Source organism: Wyeomyia smithii, chromosome 2, assembly GCF_029784165.1.
Source record: "Wyeomyia smithii strain HCP4-BCI-WySm-NY-G18 chromosome 2, ASM2978416v1, whole genome shotgun sequence".
NCBI classification, from domain to species: Eukaryota; Metazoa; Arthropoda; class Insecta; order Diptera; family Culicidae; genus Wyeomyia; species Wyeomyia smithii.
In genome coordinates, this window is record NC_073695.1 from 2119117 (window position 1) to 2140271 (window position 21155).

Sequence of the window (21155 nt, forward strand, 5' to 3'; positions counted from 1 at the left end):
ACATTTCTATTTGTATGCAATTGAGGAAAAACTACAATGATGCTGTTGATGGTGATTGAAAGTTTATCTCATAAATATGATTGCCATAAATTACTCAACAAGAATTATAAATTTTTGCAACGGATATTTATTTAATTTTATCTTCGATATTCACTAAATAATCTTGACCGGATGGTATCGAAAGAGTAAATTCCTAAATATATACATTTATAGAAGAGTAAGAGCCTGCGAATGCTTGTTATTTTTTTTGTTTATTTAGTGAGATTCGTACAGAATCTCTTTTACATTTCAAAATTGTTAGATGATATATGATTATTCTAAGCTTTACCATAATAAACGTATATTTCCTGTCTCCGTAATACAGCGAATGTAGTTGTAGGCAAATAAACAAAATTGTCAAGCAAAAAAAACGTAATTGTGGATTGCTACGATTTTTTGCAGGAACTTGTTAATAATTTTGTTTAAAATATTTTCTTCTGTTTGCTATTTGATGAACCTTTGTAAGGGCTTCCATATTATTTTGAAAGTAAGATCCATACCATATATTTGATTTAATTACAGTTAAATAAAACAAAACCATTCATTATGATAACGTAAGTATTATTGGATTTGTTTTTGAGGATATAGAGTTAATTCTGACTTTGACGCATTACGAGAAATTCTTTGTGCTTCTTCAACAAGCACGATATGCTTGTGCCTTGTCAAATACATATTTTTTGCACAAAAAAATACTACAGGCATAATATCGCCAAATATAAATGATGTTCTTTTGAGTGTTGTTGAATATATTCCAAATATTGATTTCCAGGGAGGCCGAAAATAAAAATATGTACAGTCGCTGAGCAAACACATTGATTCTGTCTGCAGACTCTGTATATTTTGTAACAAAAAATCCCCTAATTACAGTGTTTAGTCCCACGTCACCATTTCTTACATTCCTAGGGCTGTATACCTTGTAGTATTTTCTGTTCCCAATCGTTTCATTACGTTCTGCTCAAAACATATGTAAAATGTTCGACTCTGATAGAGGTACGAATGATGATCGTTAACGTTATGCCATAACAAATGCAGTAAAAATTTGAAAGCTCGACATAAATAACTTTCCAAATGCATCCTTTTTTAATTTATTTCTATTTTAAGTCTAGAAATTCGAAAAATAAGCTACTTTAATTCAAATCAAAACATGAAAACGTTTATTCTTCCTTTTTCATATTTTGTTGTCATTGTTGAAATTAGACGTTATTCCGAAATTTTTGATATAAAAACTGGGATGAAAAAATGCAAGTTGCTTTTTTTTAATTAGAAAGTTAAAGTTTCTAAATACAACATTTTCAAGAATGATCGAGAATAACCACAATGATGTAAAATGATTCTTAGAGCAATTCAAATACTTAAGCTTTTTGTGACTAACATTTTCAATGCATCCGCTTTTTTGAGACATTTCAAAATTATTTACACAATTTAGGTTTTTTGTAATATAATACGCCCTTCAGTAAGTTATCCAGCGACAACATTTTTTTAGATTAAAACTTAGTGTTCATTCAGTTTTTTCTAGCAAAAAAAAAATTAACTTGCGGTGCCTATGCGCATTGATAAAACAGAAAAACTCATTTTGCACAAGACTACAATAGGATTTCTTTTCTTTCCTGTCTATCATAAACAGCCTAAATTGTGTTAAAGTTTATTGATTTCAGTACAGCTTGTTGTATAGTGACTGCACCGTCATATTCCATACTCTTCATTGATCTTGTTGATAAAGTTCATAATATACATTTTATAATATTCTAAAACTTTTTCCATGTACAGAGCGAAAAGTAGAAATAAAACTGCCGCAATAACCGGTAGTACTATCCAACAGTTTTTTTTACCGCTACTTTTACCTGCTTTCTCTGCTACCTTTCGTGTGTTTTGTTTCCTTTTTTTACCCTGAACTGCAACGTTGATTCCATTATCATCAGTTTTTTCCTTCCCATTAACATTCATCTTCGATTTATTGTTTTTTTTCTTTCCTTTCTTGCTTGCGTTCTCCTTCTCACCTGGAGTTGATTTAGAAACCGGCGGCTCCTGCTGTTGGCGAGCCTCGTCTTGCTCTTTTTGTTCTTGTTCTCGTTTCTCTCGATCCTTCTTTCTTTCTTCGATGACCTGTCAAAACGGAAAGAAGCTTATCATCAAACACACGCAAAACACCAAATTGGGTACACGCAGACACCGACCTGCTGCTCAATATCAGCCATAAAAGCAATCGCTTTTCGTGCCGCATTGATACAATCCCGCTGATCGGTGCACGTTCCTATTATCTTCGCAAAAGCCGGATTCAATGGGTTATTTTTCAAGTCTAGATATTTGAGCTTTTTGAGGCGCCCGAAACTAAGCGGCAAACGCTCCAGTTGATTGTTGTATAAATCTAGATGTCGGAGATTAACCAGATTGCCGAAGTCATCCGATATTAGCCTGATGCGATTTCTGCTCAAATCCAGTCTTGTCAGTTGAACCAACGATGTGAAGTCTTTCTAGAATGTCAATTCATGTTTTATGATTGTTTCGAAAGTGTTAAAAACTTACGTTGATAACTGAAATTATGTTGTTGGATAAATCCAGTATTGTTGCGCGCTTCAATGTTTTCTACAAGCAAAAACACAACTCAGTTGGGGACATAACAAGCGTCAATTTGAGGCTACCTACAATTTCATCCACCGGGATTGTCGATATATTCATCAAACTCAGATCTAGGAAATTCTCGGTGAGCTTTTCCCGGACGTTTATTTTTTCCTCATCACTTTTCTTGGACTTGTTTCGCTTGGACATGATAGAAATTTTACTGCGAACACTTTGTAAGCGATGTCTGTCCGTCCAGTTGCTAGGGATGTGCGATACTTTATCGATGCCGCGGGTATCGATACTTTTCCTTCGCTATATCGAGTATTTGGCATCGATGCTTCAGCAAGCAATATTATCGGATATCGATATATTTTCATTTGATACTCGAAAAATATCGGAAGAAAATTCGCGTAGGCGGTGTTGCTGATATTTGCAGGCGAAAGCATGGGAAAGAAGGAAGGAAATATTCTTTTGTTGTTACGCACATTATGACAATTACATGTGAGATTTCCGCAATAACCGCAGGTGCAAAACCCTTGAAAATCTCTTCTAACGCTCTCAACAGCGTCAACGCGAATTCGTGAAATTTGTGCGACGACCAGCAGCGCGATTTTTGTATCTTTCTCAAAGCGTGGCTTTGAAGCATGCACACGTAAATTCGCTATTTACAACGCAAATTGTTTTTTTTTTGTGAAAATGTTTTTTTCCAATTTTTTCTACTTCTTACATGCCCGACGAGGATAGTACTTCTTTACTTAGAAATGAGTGCCAACGGTGCTAGGAAAAAAATTTACTTTCGGGAAACTGGTTTTTCGCGATATGTTCCGAAACTAAACAATTTTATGAATATTTGAACAGAATTTTAACAGTCATTGGTTCAAAGTTCATAAAATTACTTTCACAGGTCATCTTTATGGTTTTGGGTGTTATGGTGATATGCCCCTCAAAATATTTCTTCCAGAACAGATCCTACCGGGGCATTTAGTGGCCATAGAAACAATGAAATACAAATAATACATCCAATATTTTCAAAACCACGATAATCGCTCTTTCATTTTGATGTTGATAGTTGCCTTAACGATGAGTGCTTTTTTTCTCTAATATACAGTTTTCTCTAGCAGCGTATACAGTAGTGTGGATTTTCCCTGACCGTCCGTGATTCTTATCACTAGAATCGACAATCATGAAAAAAAATCGGAAAATCGTCGAGAAAATGAATATTATTAAAATATGAATGATTGTCCCTAGGTTTTTCTTGTTGCAAATTTTTCATTAATATATCGTTAAATCTTTGGAGTTAGTCACAGCTACGATCCTTTCATCATAGATAATCTCTGGACACTGTTGCGCCGGAAGGTTGGTGTTGTTATTCGAACCAACAAGCAGCATATTTTTCAACTGCTGCGTTCGTGTTTTTATAAGAATCATGACCTTCACCAATCGCATGTTGTCTTCTAGTTGATTTCCATCAACTTCCTAAAATTCAAGGAATTTACGTTTGATTGATTCCATTTTAAATGAATTTACTGTTTTATCTAACACCGTTGAAAATATATGATCCATCTGAAAATTTGGAAAATTGATTATGCTTATAAACAAACCGATGCAACTCTCTCACAAGCAAAACTGCCTGATTCTCGGTTTCGTTCGTTTTCTCGTTCTGCACTTCACCCGTTTCGATATTGCGATAATATTGAAATATCGATATTTTCACTGCGATATATTTGTTCGGTTCGTTTCAATATATCGCGATACCAAATATCGATACCTTCGTTTCCGATTCCCATCCCTACCAGTTGCTAAACCGGTAACAACTACGTGCGTGAAATGACTCGTCTGTCAGATGGCTGCTAGATGCTAGAGCTCTCTGTTGATAGATGTGCGAACGTGTTGATTTCGTATCATAGAGGGAATGAAATCAGGAATATTCAAAAGAGGGATTATTTGTCTTTTGGTTTGGATTTCGATTAGATTGGATTGGGACTAGGGTGAACCCAAGCAACCAGAAGTTCGGATTTAACTTAACACACGAACTTAGAAGTTCACATAAGGTACAGATTTGGTTCCGTGGAACTTTCTTGCTGAACAACAGGACACATTACTCACAAACCGAACTTCATTCTAAATAAAGTACCGTCAACACCTGAAAGCAACTTGAAAGTTCATGAGAAGCTGCTCGTTCCCCTTTATTGGAACCTTAAAGTTCACATAAAGTTCACCAGTGAACTTCAAAACCCCCGGAAATTAAAGTTCGGTTAGCATTTTCTTCGTACTTTTAATCAGCACGAAAATTCAGTAGAAGTTGCTTACTACTCTTTATTAGAACCTTAAAGTTCACATAAAGTTCACACGTGAACTTCACAAACCATCGGAAATTAAAGTTCGGTTACCATTTTATCCGTACTTCTAATCAGCATGAAAGTTCAGGATAAGCTGCTTGTTCCTCTTCATTGGAACCTTGAAGTTTACATAAAGTTCACACGTGAACTTCAAAGCCGCCGGAAATTAAAGTTCGGCTAGCATTTTATCGGTACTTTTAATCAGCACGAAAGTTCAGGAGAAGTCTATGTCGTACTTCATTTCCACTTTAAAGTTCATTTTAGATTCCGACTCGGCTTTGGCGAAAGCGAAGTTTGCTCCAGGATTAGTGATGAAAAATGAGTTATTCAAAAACAATAAAGAAAAGTGGTTTATTTTATTATCATCGGAAATTTTTTATCTAAATAAACGGCAAAAGAAAAACAAAGCTATAACTCCAATAGGTAATATTAGAGTGTTTAAAGTCTTTCTCTATCTGAACACTTTCTTTTGTTATCTTACAGGAAATCAATTATCAACAGAAAAAATAAACCGAATGTAAGCTGTGAATTCCCGTTAGACACTTGTTTACGCGTGATGCTTTTATCCCTGAGCATTTTGTCCAAATCTTGGGTGTTTTTTTCGTTCGGTCACAGCATGAGGTTGCCGGTTCTGGAGGTCCGAATCCATTTCTCGGACACCACCGAGAGTTTTCTATTTTACCAACGGCTCGTTTCGACTACGGCAAACAGCATATCTATTAATCTAAAAAGTTTTTATCGATTTTGATCATTTATCATATTTTGTATATACTGCTTACCAGAATAAATTTTCAACAAACGTTTGAAAGAAAAATATTGCGTACACAACCTTTTTCAATTACATTACCAACAAACTGCAGTAAAAGCAAAACAAACTAGAGAACTGTCAGACTTAAGTTCACATTGCGTTCCGCCTGTACTTTTTCTGAACTTGAAAGTTCAGAAAAAGTTCCGCGTCAGCCTTTTCTGAACTTCCTAGTTCGCATGAGGTTCCGCCTGTACTTTATCTGAACTTTCAAACTGGAAGAGAGACCCGGTATGTTCCTAGCTATGAACGTGTATAACGAAGAGAAATCAGCTCATCGAGTAAAATCGATGCTGATCTCATATAGCGGGAACGGAGCAGTGGTATGAATCTAGGCTTTAAAGAGTGAAGACACGAGTTCGAAGCTTGGTGTAGTAAGTTGCAAAAAAAAAGAAATTTAATAATAAATGGAGCCAGGCAATTATTCTTCTGATCTAGATTTCTTCAGTAAATGATTATCTTGGGGTTATACCAACACGAATAATGAGTGGAGGGAATTGAAAAATTGCAAATTGATTTTTATTTTGAGTTTTTTGGAGTTTTCTTTTCAAGCTGAATAGCGCTCTGTACAGCGACCTATCCGAACTTGATGTGAACTTTCTAGTTCGGTTGAGAAGCTGCTTTGCATGCTACTCGTAGTTTATTCAACAAATGCGAACTTGAAAGTACGGTTAATTACTTAAAAATTGAGCTGAATAGAATTCTATTCATGATCGTTAGATAGGCTGATTAGTCTATGAATTCTACTTTCATCCGAACTTTTGGTTGCTTGGGGAAATTTGCGGTGAATTTGGGCTGCACTTGGGTTTGACTGGATTGGGTTTTGACTGGACTCCGATTGAATTTTTAAATGAATTTGGATCGAGTTTGAATTGGATTTGGATTGAATTTGGATTGGATTAGGCTGTGGTGTGGATTGGATTTCAATTGGTTTTGGATTTGATTTGGATTAGTTTTGGCTTGGCTTTGGCTTCAATTTGGATTGGATTTTAATTGGATTTGGATTGGAGTTGAGTTGTATTTGGATTGGATTTTGGTTGGATTCAGATTGGATTTAAAATGAATTTTGCTTGGATTTGGATTGTATTTGGATTAGATTTGGACTAGATATAAATTGGGTTTGGATTTAGATTGGGTTTGGATAGGATTTAAGTTGGATTTGGATTGTATTTGGATTTGATTTGTATTGAATTTGGACTAGATATAAATTGGGTTTGGATTTGGACTGGATTCGGATTGGATCAGGCCTGGACTTGGAATAATTTTGGTTTAGATTTGGATTGGATTTGGACTGGATATGGATTGGATTTGGCTTGAATTTGTATTGGATTTGGATTAGATATAAATTGGGCTTGGATTTGGACTAGATATAAATTGGGTTTGGATTTGGATTGAATTCGGATTGGATTTGGATTGGATTTGGATTAGATTTGGATTGAATTTGGATTGGATTTGGATTGGATGTGGATTAGATTTGGATTGGATTTGGACTGGATTTGGATTGGATTTGGATTGGCTTTGGATTGGATTTGGAATGGATTTGGATTGAATTCGGATTTGGACTGGATTTGGATTGGATTTGGATAGGACTTTTAATGGATTTAGAGGGGGTTTGCACTTCGATTTTTATTCGATTTGAATTCTATCTATAGGATTTTCAAATGGATTTTGATTGAAAAAAAATGGATTTAGGTAGAATATATATCAACTTTGCTTTGATCAACATTAATAATGTTTTTTAATAAATTTCAGTCAATAAATATATGCACGCAAATACCTACTATTCTACAACCGAGTCGATAGATCTATCGAATAATTTTTCACAAATTCGAAATTCTCGTTAACATTCACAAAGTACGTCGGTATTTTGCCTCGACCTTTGACGAAAATTTTCCCCCGGTATTCACACTGGAAGCCATAGCTCTGCAGAACCTCGGCACTTTCCTTAGTAACCTGAATTTTTCCGGGAATCCCGGTAGAATCCATCCGCGATGCCATGTTGACCGCATTTCCCCAGATATCATACAGCGGTTTGCTCGAACCCACGACACCGGCCATAACCTTACCGTTGGAAATTCCTACCCTCAGTAGCCCAGGGTTTGATTGCTTGAAGTTTTCATTACTGAAATCACGCAGCACCCGCATCAATTCCAGTGCAAATTCAGCCATCACGATCGTTACATTGTTACTTTGTCGAATATTAGAATTGGTACTATCCGCAGGTTGATTGGCGGTTTCCGAAGCTCGCGCATTCAAACTCCTTCTGCCGTTCGTCATCAGCGAGGTACGAGTGATTCCCGACACCGAACAGAACGGCCCCAGCGAAGAGGACGAATCGCAACGGCCCGGATCCAAACCGCAAGCTGCCATGTAAGTCCAGCCTGCGACTTTGATCTTTTCCACCTTCAGGTAACCGTCAAAGTATTGCAACTTTTCGTCGAAATCACAAATGATCTCGTTCAGCACCTTCAAGGCACTTTTCTCATTTTCTGCCGAAATATCGCCATTGATTTCCATGTTGGTAATTGTGGCAAACATGACCGCAACATTTTTGTACTCTTCGTTGTAAAATTCGTTTTTGAGCTGTCGATTGATGTAAATCTCCGCTGAAGAATGTAGAAGCAGCTGAAGAGTAATGATATTGATGATAAAGTTTGACAATACTAACCAACGTGGGTAGGTAAAATATTCTCCACAAGGATTTTATTGGTTTGCTTTGTGACTTCAGCTTCCTCCTTTTGTTTTAAGAGTTGCCGTTTCCAGCTGAAACAATTGGTTTTAAATCAAACAATTTTGAATGAAAAAGTTAAAATTTACTTGTAATCCACTCTCGCGATATACTCCGACTGACGATCAATCCAGTGGAATATGATAACGGTGAACACAATCACCATCAGATGCGCAACCTTGGGATTCATTCCCGGATTCATGGTGGCACTGTTATCGTAAACGGTGTGAAATCGGTAAAAGATAGTCCACGAATAAAACAGCATGATTGCGATCCCGCAGGCCGCCTTCAGGATATAGTGAATACGGAGGAAAAGAAACGCCATTCCGATTGCCAACGTAAGACACTGCGTAACAGCCTAAAAATTTTACTCGCTGGATTTCAGAATCTGATAGTGTATTCTATATAGATTTCTTCTGTCTTACCCAGGAGTTCGTACATCGTGGTAGTTCTTCAAAAATTTGGTTTTGTAGGATCGCGCTCTCCTCCGGATCGTGTAATTCACCAGCTATTTGGCAATCTATCTACGAAATCAAAAGAAAACGTTAGGTGAACAACTTCCGCCGTAGGGAGTGGAACATAGTATAATAAAGCACGAATGTTGCTCATGAATAATCAAAGTATTTTAAAATTATAAGAAACATTACCACAAAAATAGACCATTTGAGTGGTGCAGAGCATAAAGCACATGGATCCCGGAGTACATTGATATCGTATTACTCCGATGCAAAACTCGCGTTTACTACCCAGCCTACACTATTTGACATACAAAACAGCGATGCCAATGGTCACTGTGCCCAGAAGAACGCTATTGTGGAAAACACTCCTTGTGGTGCAACCGCTTTCTGCCCCAGGTGCCTAACAAATCTCCACTCGATCTTTAGTTGCAGTTGCCCGGTATATCAACAAGACGACGCCATTCAGCGGATTCAGGTGGATAAGGGAATCTCGGACCCCGCAGCAAGAATGATTTTTGAAACGGTCTGCAAGCCCTTGCCGGAGTTACCAAAGCCAGTACCAACCCAGTGATCAGTGATCAATGTAAAGACGAGTGAATCAAATCATACCAATCATATCACAAAAGATCAAAACAATGGTCGCAGTAGTCCAAATCTTACAAAAAAAATAGAATCAAATCTGGAAAATACCAGCTAACACAAAAAAACCAATACAAGATTTAACACCCAATGTAACAATACATCTTAATCAAAATCCAAGCATTCGAAGAACACAGGAGCTAAGAAAAAACCGCTTCACAGAAGAATATGAAACCAAAAAGAAGAAAAGGAACTGATTCACCAATTATCTTTTCGGATTTTGAAAAAACTCTGAGCCTGAATGGTAACATTCTCCTGGGTACTACTAAAAATCTAGACCTAGCGATATCATAAGGCGATAAACCAATGAATCCAATGGATTCGTTGAAATCCCACTAAAACTTGTTCAATCTCGTGTTCAGCTTGGTCGTCGTCATTCACACCGATCGACAAACAACACTTCCTATAACCCCAAAACCTAGTCGCAATCGTAAGAGCATATCACCAACCGCTGAGAACGAAAATCAATCTACCAAAATTAGAACCACCGGCCTTTTTGGAAACTCTGGCGTCCACCAGATCACGCCCCGTAATGCCGTCAATACTAACTCCCGATCCTCAACCTTTTCTGGGGTCGTGTGAAAATCTCACTAAACCCCTGCCACGCAAAACTACAAGAAAGGAAATAGTCAGAGCTTTTCAACCTAACAGAGTCTTGGGCCCCTCCAACACCATTCCATCGGCCAATCTAACCACTCGAATCTCCAAACCGGGGAGATCGCAGCAACCAACTTTTTTCTATACAGTGGAATATCAACAGCTGTTACAAAAACCTTGGCGATTTAGAACTGTTGTTGGCCCACTCTAGAGCAAATCACGGTCAAAACCTCAAATTTATTTTGAAACCAATCGATGAATTACGGTTTTGTAACACCCTTAAACTAAATCCGTTTTAAAGTAGACTTTTCCAGGCAAATAGCAGGCGTTGAAAAAAGTGACAGTCAGTATTCAGACGGTTTGCTTATCTATCTCTTAGTGTTTACGTTGAAGCGTTCGAATTTTAAATCAAAGCCGACTTCTAAATTCTCTTGTTTTCATGTACAAAACGTGTTTAAATCTATATTAACAGAACTTTATTGCAACAACCCACTTTCCAGTATTCGCCGAGAAGTGACCGAAAACGTGGTCCAGTATGTCCGGAAATTGACAAGAAAATCAACGAAATGTTTGATCGTAAAAACTCAGCGTCTGTACGTGATGTAGCGAAAAAGGTGGGTACATCTGTATCGAACATTTTACGTGCTAAGGTCTGAAGGCATACAATTAGCAACGCATGCCGAAAAGAAGTCCAAAACAAGCCGCATCGGCCAAACCGAGAGCCAGAAAGTTGTACGATGACATCTTTTGCATAAATGATGATAAGCCTACGTAAAACTGAACTATATAAATTTGCCAGGATCACAGTTCTACACGGTACGAGAAGGAAAAACCCTTGGGAAAGAAAGGACGTCTATTTACACCGAAAATTTTTGGAAAAAGGCTATTGTATGGCAAGCAATATGCGACTGTGGTAATTTTTTTCAGTTCTTCATTACAACTGAAAAATGATACTATGAACACTGAGGAATGCTTGCAAAAAAAAATGCTGCCCATGATTTGTCAACATACAGGTTCCGTAGTATTATGGTGGTTTGAAGATAACGAGGTCATTTCTGTGCCAAAGCACATGAATCCGACAAATTGCCCGGAAATACGCACAGTTGAGACATTTTGGGCATTAGTGAAAGCAAACCTCAGGAAATATGTCAGATAAACAGATAAAGTGGAAAAATTCAAAAAGACTGGATCAAAATGGCCACTCTCGTTGGAAGAGCATCTGTGCAGAACTTTATGAAGACGGTTAGAGGAAAAGTCCGCCATTTTGGATACGGTAAATGATGAGAATCAGTATAAAGCAGTATTTGTTAGTGAATATATTTGAGAAAATGTTTGTATAGTAAAAGTTGAACTCAGAGATCGAAATACTCATTACTCAGTTATTTCGAAGTGTGTACATACTTATTGGTGCGGTCTATCATTGAGTTTGATAAATTTTCCATGAAAGGTAAATATGTAAGCTTATTTGCAAAAAAAAAATTCTACGCCCTTGCGAGTGGCCTTCCGACAGTTAACCGGAACATTCGCCATGGCGGTCGAAAGCATGCGTGTAGGCGGATTCATTAACTAGGATACCACATCAATATTCAACCGCTCTATCTCCTCCAACGATCGCTTCGAGTAATGGGCCCACGCCAGATCCAACTAAAACACCGTGTCATCTGCTTTATAGTATATTTTGACGAACGACACAACTTCCGACAAGCACTTCGTACTATAAATTTCCACGTTCACGGCCAGTCCGAGGCGAAAGAAGAGCGCCTTTGACATTCCCTTCTCGCTGATTGTCAGCCAAAGGTGCCACCTTCTTGGGAAACTTGGTGTGTGAAATGAACTTCACCTCAAAGTTCACTTCCTTCGTGGGGGAAAACAAAATACGAAGTGCCCTGCCAGTCGTCGCCATCCAGGGTGAGACAAATCTCGTTGTCCATCACCACCGCAACCGCGCGATTTGCCGAAAACATTAACTTGACCATCTTATTCAAGCGCCGCCGCTGCGTCATTGCCTGCAGCTCCGAGACCAGTCAACGGGACTTTTGCTTCCTGACATGTACGTTCATGTTCGCCAGGTACTTTTTCATAGTTTGGCCGGTTGCTCTGACCTCCCGGCTGAGCACACCTAGCGATGTAGCCACTTTTCCCTCGGTCTTCTTCTTCAGTATCCTTTGGAGCTTCTTGTCGCTCAGGGTCGTCAGCCGTCTGGAACCGGGCTCTTTTTATGATTGTTGTTCATTAGTGTTAAAATGTTGTAGATGCCGGAACAGGCGTATCCGGTGTTCATGAACTGCCGCATAATGTCTGTTTTCGACGCGACGGGGTACCGTTCTTTGAACGCGCACACTTCTGAATGGAGTAGCTTCACTGTTTTCGCCATCACGGTTAGAGTTCGACTGATAGAGCTGTCAATTTTTTTCTGCTGACTCATGGATTACTGTGATTGATGTAGCATGGGTTTTTTCACCAAAGCGTGTGAAGGTCGAAGGAAAAATCGGCAATTTTTGTCCATTTTTTTACCGCAAACGTTACACCAACGAGAAATTCCAGAGTTATACCTGAAAAGTTGGGTATTTGGCATCAATGAACGAAAGTCTACACCTTCAGCAAAACGGCATGGCTGTACAGATCGTTGCGGCGAAAAATATTGTTGCCATTTCGAAACAACAGAGCCGTAAGTTGGATCTCAAAGCATACGAGTGCCGCATGGTTGGCTTCGACGAGGACACAAAAGGGCTGTCGTGTCTACAATCCATGGACAAAGTAGGCATTCAAAAGCCGTGATGTCCCTTTCATCAACGAAGCTGATGTGTTTCCCAAGTTTTGGAAATTAATGACAGCGAGCCGATGGTCATCATGCTGGCCGTTGAAGACGTTGTTGACTCTCGCTACCGTCGAAATCGGATTGCTGAGGGAGCTCTGGCTGAATGAATCGATGTCGTTGAAAGCGATTGGGACGACGGCGACTTCGAGCAAGCTACAACAAGCAACGTTAGCAGTTCCTCGAGTGATACAGTGACTCCATCGCGACAAACTTCAAATCCACCTCGGTCACAGGTGTTGAGGCGGCAGTGATCGAGAGCACGAACTTCCAATGACTCTGTTGTATCACGCCAAGGGTTGCCCCCTTTTATTATTCACCAACTTCCTGCATCCGATTATGTCGATTTGATACATCCACGGTTGAAATAATTGGTAAGGCGAGCAGTTCATCCCTGGGTCCTGAGATGTCGAACCAGTGGATGGAGCCACCCCCGCTATTCAAAGACCGTCAAAATCCGCTAATGCAGTCACGCCGCGTCTGGAACAGAAAGCGGAACCAACTACTGAAGAAGTACAGGCTGACTCAAGTAAAGTACGGCCCTTGCGTATACTATCGCATCCAAGGCTTCAACAGAATCTTTGTAACCGTTCATGTAGACGATGTTTTGACTTTGGGGCCATCCACATACCACGTGGACAGCTTTGGGGGGAGGGGGGGTTGGCTAATGTCCACGGCCCATATATTTTTTTTAGAATTTATATGGCAGTTGTCCACGGAGGGGGAGGGGGGGGCGTCAAAATCGTTGAAAATCTGTCCGCGTGGTATGTGGATGGCCCCTTTCTCGACAACGCAAACAAAGGCATTCATGGTTGAACTATTCATGATGAAGGATTTGGGCACCGCAAAGAACTGTCGGGATCTGAATTACCTTAGCCAAAGATGCCATATCATTGGATGAGGAAGCCTTGAAACAATGCTGACAAAGTTCAAAATGACGAACTCCAAATCAGTGAAGATGGCGAGGACTATATATAGTCTATTTTAATAGTTGTACTACATAGAAATCTATCACGGCTATGTTATTGTGAACTATCCCATAACTTTTGTGCATCGTGTAGCAGTACCTTTGGAATTCACTACCGAATCTCTATAATTTATAGCCGAAAACGGCCCCGTGGAATGCTCAGTAATGATTTCTCCACAAGAATCCAAAAGACGCTCGGTTTGAAAAAAATTACAGCTGTCACATTTAAATCTCTAGGTTCTTGCAGCCACACATCAAACAAATCTTTTCCTAACATTTCTTTAAAAGTTGCGTTGGATGATAAGCTCTAACTTTACAACAAACAAGAGAGTGTAGTATCCTAGCAACCTTTTCTTTGACGCAATCTGAAAAGGGGCTACAAAAAAGTGGCAAATCTGATCGAAAAAAATGCTGGGAATAATTTTTGGCGCACTTCTACTGTAATATGATTACCGATTAATCGATGCTTACTTTGGTTGTCAGAAAGTGCCATATTATAAAAAATATTTTAGGAATGATTTACAGTTACAAGCAAGCAGAAATTTAGGCAAGTGATGTGGAATAATTTAACTTACCAGATAAATCAGCGAACAGGCGGCTAGTATAATTATCGTGATCAGGTAGATGATAGTTCGCAGCGGAAAATTTTCCATGATACCATTGGAGAACTCGTAGAGTCGCTTCAAAATGGCGGATTGTGGTTTTCGCACCCGAAGCAAATCTTCCGATGAGTACGGAGTGTAGACGTCCCAGAGTTTTTTGAACCACGTTATCGGAATGAAGGTCAGCAGTACGGCACCGGACGTGAGCATGATTATCCAGAAATAAAAACCGAATCTACAATCAGCGCGAGCAAATAGAATTTTTTACTCTAAGCAATTGAGTTAATTCCGTTACTTACCCATTATTGAGTACTTGAATAATAAAAATGCAAAGGAAAACAATAAAGCTCATCAGAACGCTATACTTCAGCATCAAATCGGGTTCCTTCATGTACGGCCATTCCCAGCGCTTTTCTCCGAAGCACATGAAAAATGGCGATATATTATCCAAACGACTATCACCATTGCTGTACCGGTTAAAGTTAGATGTCGTGTTCAAAGTCGTATGATGTGTTAAGGAACGAGAAGTTGAAAAGATTTTATTGAACCTAAAATAGATAAATTATTTAGGTTTATGAATGTGGATGGAATTGAAAAAAGGCTTACTGAAATCTACCGATAGGCATGCGTTCAAGTTCTTGTGCCATTTCAACGTTGGTTTGCTTCATAATATCCCGGAACTGTTCCATCGAATTTTGCATGAAGTTACGACTGATGAGACTTCTTTCTTTCTGTAATTGGAACGCTACTTTTAGGAACGGATGCGTATGCTGATCATTTCATTACCTTGTTCTGAACCGTTTTTCTTTTGACTCCCACCGACAGTCGACTACTGGGCGTGGAATCTTGCAGCATATAATACTGGGAAAAATATTATTCAAAATAGTCTTTTGTTAGTAAATTAACATTATCTTACGTTACTGTCATCGTAAAATTGAGGAACAATGAGGAACGTTTGTATGTTGTGCTTATTTAGTATCGGGTCGTTTTTGGCCTTTTCCGTCCCTTCCTCGTAGATGTATTCTCCATCCAATAGCTCCAGTGTCTGCATAGTAACGTGCACTTTTCTGAAATTTTCGGTCACATCACATCGCAAAAGTAGTCCTCATTGAAAAGCTTTAACTTTACATACCCAGATTCACCGGTGGATTCCAGTTTGTTCGCTATGATCACATCCCTGGACCAGATGTCGTACTGCCACTTGCAGGCACCAATCACTCCCGATATGATGCTCCCCGAATGGATGCCAATCCTCATGTCGATGTTTAATTCACGTGACATGCGAACGTCCCGAATGTCCTTAATCATTCGCAAGCCTAAGTCCACACAACTTTTCGCGTGGTACTTGTTCTTCACGGGTACGCCGGATACGCAGTAATAGCAATCCCCCAGGAACTTGATCCGCAGCACGTTATACTCTTTGGCAGCTTCGTCGAATTTGACGAACAATTCGTGCAGCACATCAACGAGTGTTCGTACTGGCAGTTGAGTCGTGATATGGGTGTAGTTAACGACATCGGCGTATAAAATTGTAACGTTGGTATGTTTTTGTACGTATAATTTGCTGAAATGAAAATTCATGTTTAGTTGTTTGTTCACGGCAAAACGACGCTTTCGCTTACTTGATGGATCTCCACTGTGTGCCTGATTTAAAGAAACTAAAAAACAACGAAAATTAGTAAACTTCTAGAACTAAAACTGAATGAAATTTCTGTAGTACTTCTGCGTGTTGATTGTATCCCGCCGGCCATGGCGCATTTTCTCTATCATAACTCGGATATCCTTCTCCATGAGTTCCGCTGTATGCTCCGGCAGTATACTGAGTAGCAGTTCTTTCTGAATGAGAAACAAATTTTAGTGACACCAAAAAATAAACACCAATTCTAAACTGACCTCCTGATTCCGGGCAAACTTCAGCAAAAGATTTCCTTCGACGAGCTCCCGTCGGTCCAGAAAGGTTCTACGGATCGCAGCTTCGTTGATCAGCCTAAAGTACAATCCAAACAGATTCAAACATACGAAATAGACAAGTTCCGTGACCACTTTGACGCCCATGTCCGTTTCCAGCCGGTAAGTGATAAGTATCATTATAATTAAATAGGAAACGGTGGTTGCACTGCCTAGAATAATGGTGTGAAGATTCTCGCTCAGCGGAAGGAACATGTAGATTGCGAATATGATGTGACTCGCGTAGGATGGCCTCAGCGGGGGATGAATGAAACTCACAACAGCATGGTACAGGGGTATCATCAAATCTGTAATGATAAGCGTGAAAACTGCGGCACATGACGTCACATACGGGACCCAGGGGTAAGCTTTGATCAATCCTTCCTTAAAGGCAGCGAATAGGGAAATCCACACTATCAAAGTTCCGAACGTGTAGCAAATCAGATCAGGATGTATCGCGGCACGGGGATGCTGTAACGATGGGATGTTGGGTCATTAAAGCAGGAGAGTTATGATGGCGGGCTCAACATACTTCATCTCCAGTAACAATTACTACCACATGAGCAACACTGACGAAGGTGTGTAGAACAACAAATATCGACAGATAGCTTCGCTGTACTCTGGCCATGTACTTATCGTAGAACGCTTCCAGTCCGAGATTCACGCATTCTCTCTGTTTTTTTTTTTGTAGTACGTGATTAAAGATACGTCACTAAATATTGCTATCTGTACTTGTGACAACTCGAACTTACTCTCAGAAATCCTAGCTCCCATTTTTTCAACGCATAATAGTCCGCTTCAGTTTCCTGATTTTGATCCATGTTTTCTGGTTGGTTTAAGTTGGGTGGTTTTGAATCAAAGTTTACATTCTTCGGTTAATTTTGTGCACTTTTACAACGATTACCTCTAGCAGGTAAGAGGTGGGACGATTGAATACTACCGAAGCCAAACGACAACTAATCAATAGGCGAACGACGATATGATAAGCTTTCACACGATGTCACCTCAACAGGTACTTGAAGATGACTTTCGGCTTGATAAGCTAATACAATGCGTGTACTGTTTACCAAAACATAACAAACGTTCAAACAATCGTTCAATATCGGGTCATAAATTGGGCTTGTTGTTGGAGTTGATGAAATGTTTATCTGCTCATTTTTTTCTTCTAAAACTTTGGTTTCATATTAATCAGAATAAAAAAAATATTTTTTGGAATAAAATCTTTGTTTATTGTTTATTTTACTATAAGACATTTTTGTTTTACAACGGCCATCGAGAGGTTAATCAGGCAGTTCTTTTATCATACGATCATCATACTCGTTCGAGTTGCAAGAATCAATATGAAGATGTACGTTTCTGGCTCCCTTCACAGTATTGTAGCCTTTTGCATTAGGCCGCCGCAACACGTAACAAATTAGCCCCATGGCGTGCAGCCCTACAAGGCTGCACGAAACATGCAGAATCGAGGAGATGGAACTGGAGAAGGACTTCATCCTCGACAGCAAATCACTGGATGGAGGGCCTTCTGTTTCATCACTAATCCTAGCGGGAAAGAGGAGAGCCCGATTCCACTCACGCGAGGAGGCCGCTAGCTTAGTTCGTCAACCAGTCGACCAGGCTAATCGCTCAGGCCAGGTCGTAACCAAGCGGTCGCTTGAGACAACGTCGCCAAGCACGGGCTCCAAGGGCCCGAGCAGCAAAAAGCTCTAGGACTTGGCATGCATGGAGCCCACTACACCGCGACAAACTTAGGGACTTATAGGGAGATGCTGGAGGCAACAGGCATGTCAATCAGATCGATCGACTATCCAGCTTCTCTACTTACCCCTGAACAGTTAAAAACTATTCGTGACGCCACTCTGGACTGCATTGCGGACCAGGAATCACCTACCATCAGACCCAAGTTCATGAGCTGCCATCTAAAAAACGGTATCCTACAACTTGACTGTGCCGACAACGACACCGTTAGATGGCTGGAGACTACGGCGTTTTTTCTTAAACCGTGCTCCCTACCTTCACGAAGGACCTGCCAAAGGCCCTAAGATACATAGGATACTTATACGACAGTGTGGACACCATAAATGAGAGAATTCTCCGTCTACTCCGAAACCAGCACGACAATTTCTTCACACGTGCATGGTGAGTATGTCATCGTAACGTTTCGGGGAGCGACTTTTATGCTTTGTGCAACCTTCTGGCCAATCAAGTCTCAAGTCCTGTCGCCTTCTTTGTAGCTATTTGAGAGGCAGCTGAACAAACCGCCGTCCAGAAGTTCGAGTCTTCACACATCCTCCGAACTAGGTTGTCCGGAGTAGTGCCTGGCCCGCTTTCTACCATATTGTCACTCCACGCACGCGCAAAACGAGGACATGAAAAGAAGATATTCTTAGCAGTTTCTTCCGCATTCACGCACTCGGGGTATATGGGGTATCCCACATGCCCGAACCTGTGTAGAAACTGCCTGAAGCAACCATGACCTGACAGGATCTGTGTCTTCTCGACCCATTTGAATACCACCAGAATTAGTCGGTGCGTCCATCTACTCTTCGCAGAATTGGACCATTCATCGAGAATGATCTTTTTGTACCTCGTATGCGTCTTATGTCACGTTGGTCGAAGCATTGTACCTCCTCTCTAATGGCTATGCTGATAGGCATCATGCCGGACGGGACTCAGGCACATGAGCCCCTTAGGTACTTTCCAGTGAAACACGATAACTGTTAGTACCTAGCGCTTTGGAACACACTGGGCCCCCATACCTAAGTGTGGACAAAACCACGCTGGCAAGAAGTTTACGCTTGCTGCCATTCAACGCTGAGCTATTCGACATCATTCGAGATAGTGCTGCAATAGCCGTTGAAGACCTCTTGCAAGCATAGTTGACGTGACTCTTAAATGTGAGCTTATCATCAAAACCCTCAAGAGCTTCTCAGATTGCTTTGAGATAATGGTGTAGTATCCGACTCTAACCACCGCCTGTTACTCGACCTCCTCGATTGACTTACCGTAGACCCCTAGCGTTATATCGTCTGCAAAGCCGACGATCACAACTCCTACAGAGAACTTGAACTCCCGCGTGTTGTAAACAAGTGCTCGATTCTGGAAGTAATTTTCGTTTACACCCTCCGTGTACCTCACCAGTCTGTTGAGGTTTCTCCCTCTCAAGCACCTTGCCCGCAGTGTCCAGCAGGCAGATAGGCCTGTATGCCGATGCGTTCCCTGGCGGTTGCCCAGCTTTCGGCAGTAAGACTTACCTCTGCCTGGAGCCGTTTTTAACGCCAGCCTGATTGCCAGGTTAAAGATTGCATCCGGTCCCGGTGCCTTGCTCACCTTTAGGAAGTTGGCGATCACGATGAGTTCCTCATTCGCAATCCTTACCTCTCCCTCGATCTCGACACGGCTGTCGTCGCTCACGGATTGGATGTTCGGCAGGTTGACCGACCATCTGTGCCTGAGATACTGGAACGTCGGACGTGACACTCGACTACCGGAGGCCAAGGACTGGGCTCGTGGCGTGGAAAGAGTCCCCCGATTATACGCTCCAGCATCACTGGCAGGCTTCGGAATGATCACGGCAGAACCACTTTTCACTACGATAATTGTCTTCTTCTTCTTCTGACGCTACCAAGGCTCGCTCTGCCCATAATCGCATATTTGTAACATTTGCAAAATTGGTTGTTCGAGCAATTCGCACTTTTATATTTTGACCTTAAATGCATTGTTACTAATATATTCTCGCAAATAGACACTTTAACTAAACTTAGTATCATGAAGAAAGCACTACTTTACACTATGTATACATTGAATATTACTTTTGAAGTCAAATTGGTTGAAATTTTTGCAATGATACATTTATGCCGTCACTTTCAAGCTACTTTTGGAATATATCACATGGAAAAAGAAGTTTTTCATGTATTCAACAAGCATGCGCTGAACATCAGAAACGGATCACCGGTGGTTGCTTACCGGACCAGAATAACTTCCGAGTTCCAAAGGATGCAGATGTGGATTTGGATGGAAACTTTTTCGACAAAAAAGTTGAAAAAGTTAAGTAGTGTGACAATTATGCGGTTATTTACGCTATGTGACAAAACAACTTGGTATTTTTTACGACTTTTTTCACACAAACATAAGCATATTTTTCCAGATTTAAAAAGTACATACTATTCTAAGCATTTCCCAATAAAAAGCACGAAATCCATAAAATGTCGAATGTTACAATTATGCGATCACAGGCAGCGCTGTTCTGTCCACAAACGTATTTTCACATATTTTCTTGAAATAAGAATTACGCACGATATTTTGGAAATTGTTTATATCATTGATCTTGTAATGGGTAGAACGAAGTAGACAGAAATAGACCAAAACAACATCGACAAACGAATGACAGTGTGCATCTATCTGATACGCGAGTGTCGAATGACCATCCATGTCTTTGTTTGAGAGGCGACGGTTGTTTAACATTAACGAGCGTAAGCCTACTTTGACGCACGCTAAGGAAGCGAGATTAAATGAAAATATTGACCGTTTTGAAGTCTGAACGCTGGTGATCGCTCTGCAGGCGCCAGCGCGCATTTTGCCTTGGTCATTACGATCCTGTAGTTACCCCACGGGTTCGTATTGGCACTCGCGCATAGTAGAGATGGTTTTTTTTTCGGTC

The 21155-nt window shown here is 40.3% G+C and overlaps 2 protein-coding genes across 2 annotated transcripts; both read right to left on the reverse strand.

Moving 5' to 3' along the window:
- Positions 1 to 1669: 1669 nt before the first annotated feature.
- Positions 1670 to 2881, reverse strand: LOC129725862 (leucine-rich repeat-containing protein 59). The gene is made up of 4 exons (XM_055682201.1): positions 2683 to 2881; positions 2563 to 2622; positions 2214 to 2510; positions 1670 to 2142 (listed from the first exon to the last, which is right to left on the reverse strand). The coding sequence occupies exons 1-4, from the start codon at positions 2803 to 2805 to the stop codon at positions 1723 to 1725; spliced, it is 900 nt and encodes a 299-aa protein (XP_055538176.1). The 5' UTR covers positions 2806 to 2881; the 3' UTR covers positions 1670 to 1722.
- A 4618-nt stretch (positions 2882 to 7499) lies between these two features.
- Positions 7500 to 17434, reverse strand: LOC129725853 (adenylyl cyclase X E). Its single transcript, XM_055682180.1, has 15 exons — positions 17248 to 17434; positions 17028 to 17168; positions 16442 to 16966; positions 16269 to 16384; positions 16171 to 16206; positions 15681 to 16112; positions 15465 to 15615; positions 15335 to 15409; positions 15155 to 15279; positions 14848 to 15096; positions 14522 to 14783; positions 8896 to 8994; positions 8560 to 8828; positions 8411 to 8505; positions 7500 to 8348 (listed from the first exon to the last, which is right to left on the reverse strand). Exons 1-15 carry the CDS (start codon positions 17314 to 17316, stop codon positions 7528 to 7530), a joined length of 3465 nt encoding a protein of 1154 aa, XP_055538155.1. The 5' UTR covers positions 17317 to 17434; the 3' UTR covers positions 7500 to 7527.
- Positions 17435 to 21155: the final 3721 nt, after the last annotated feature.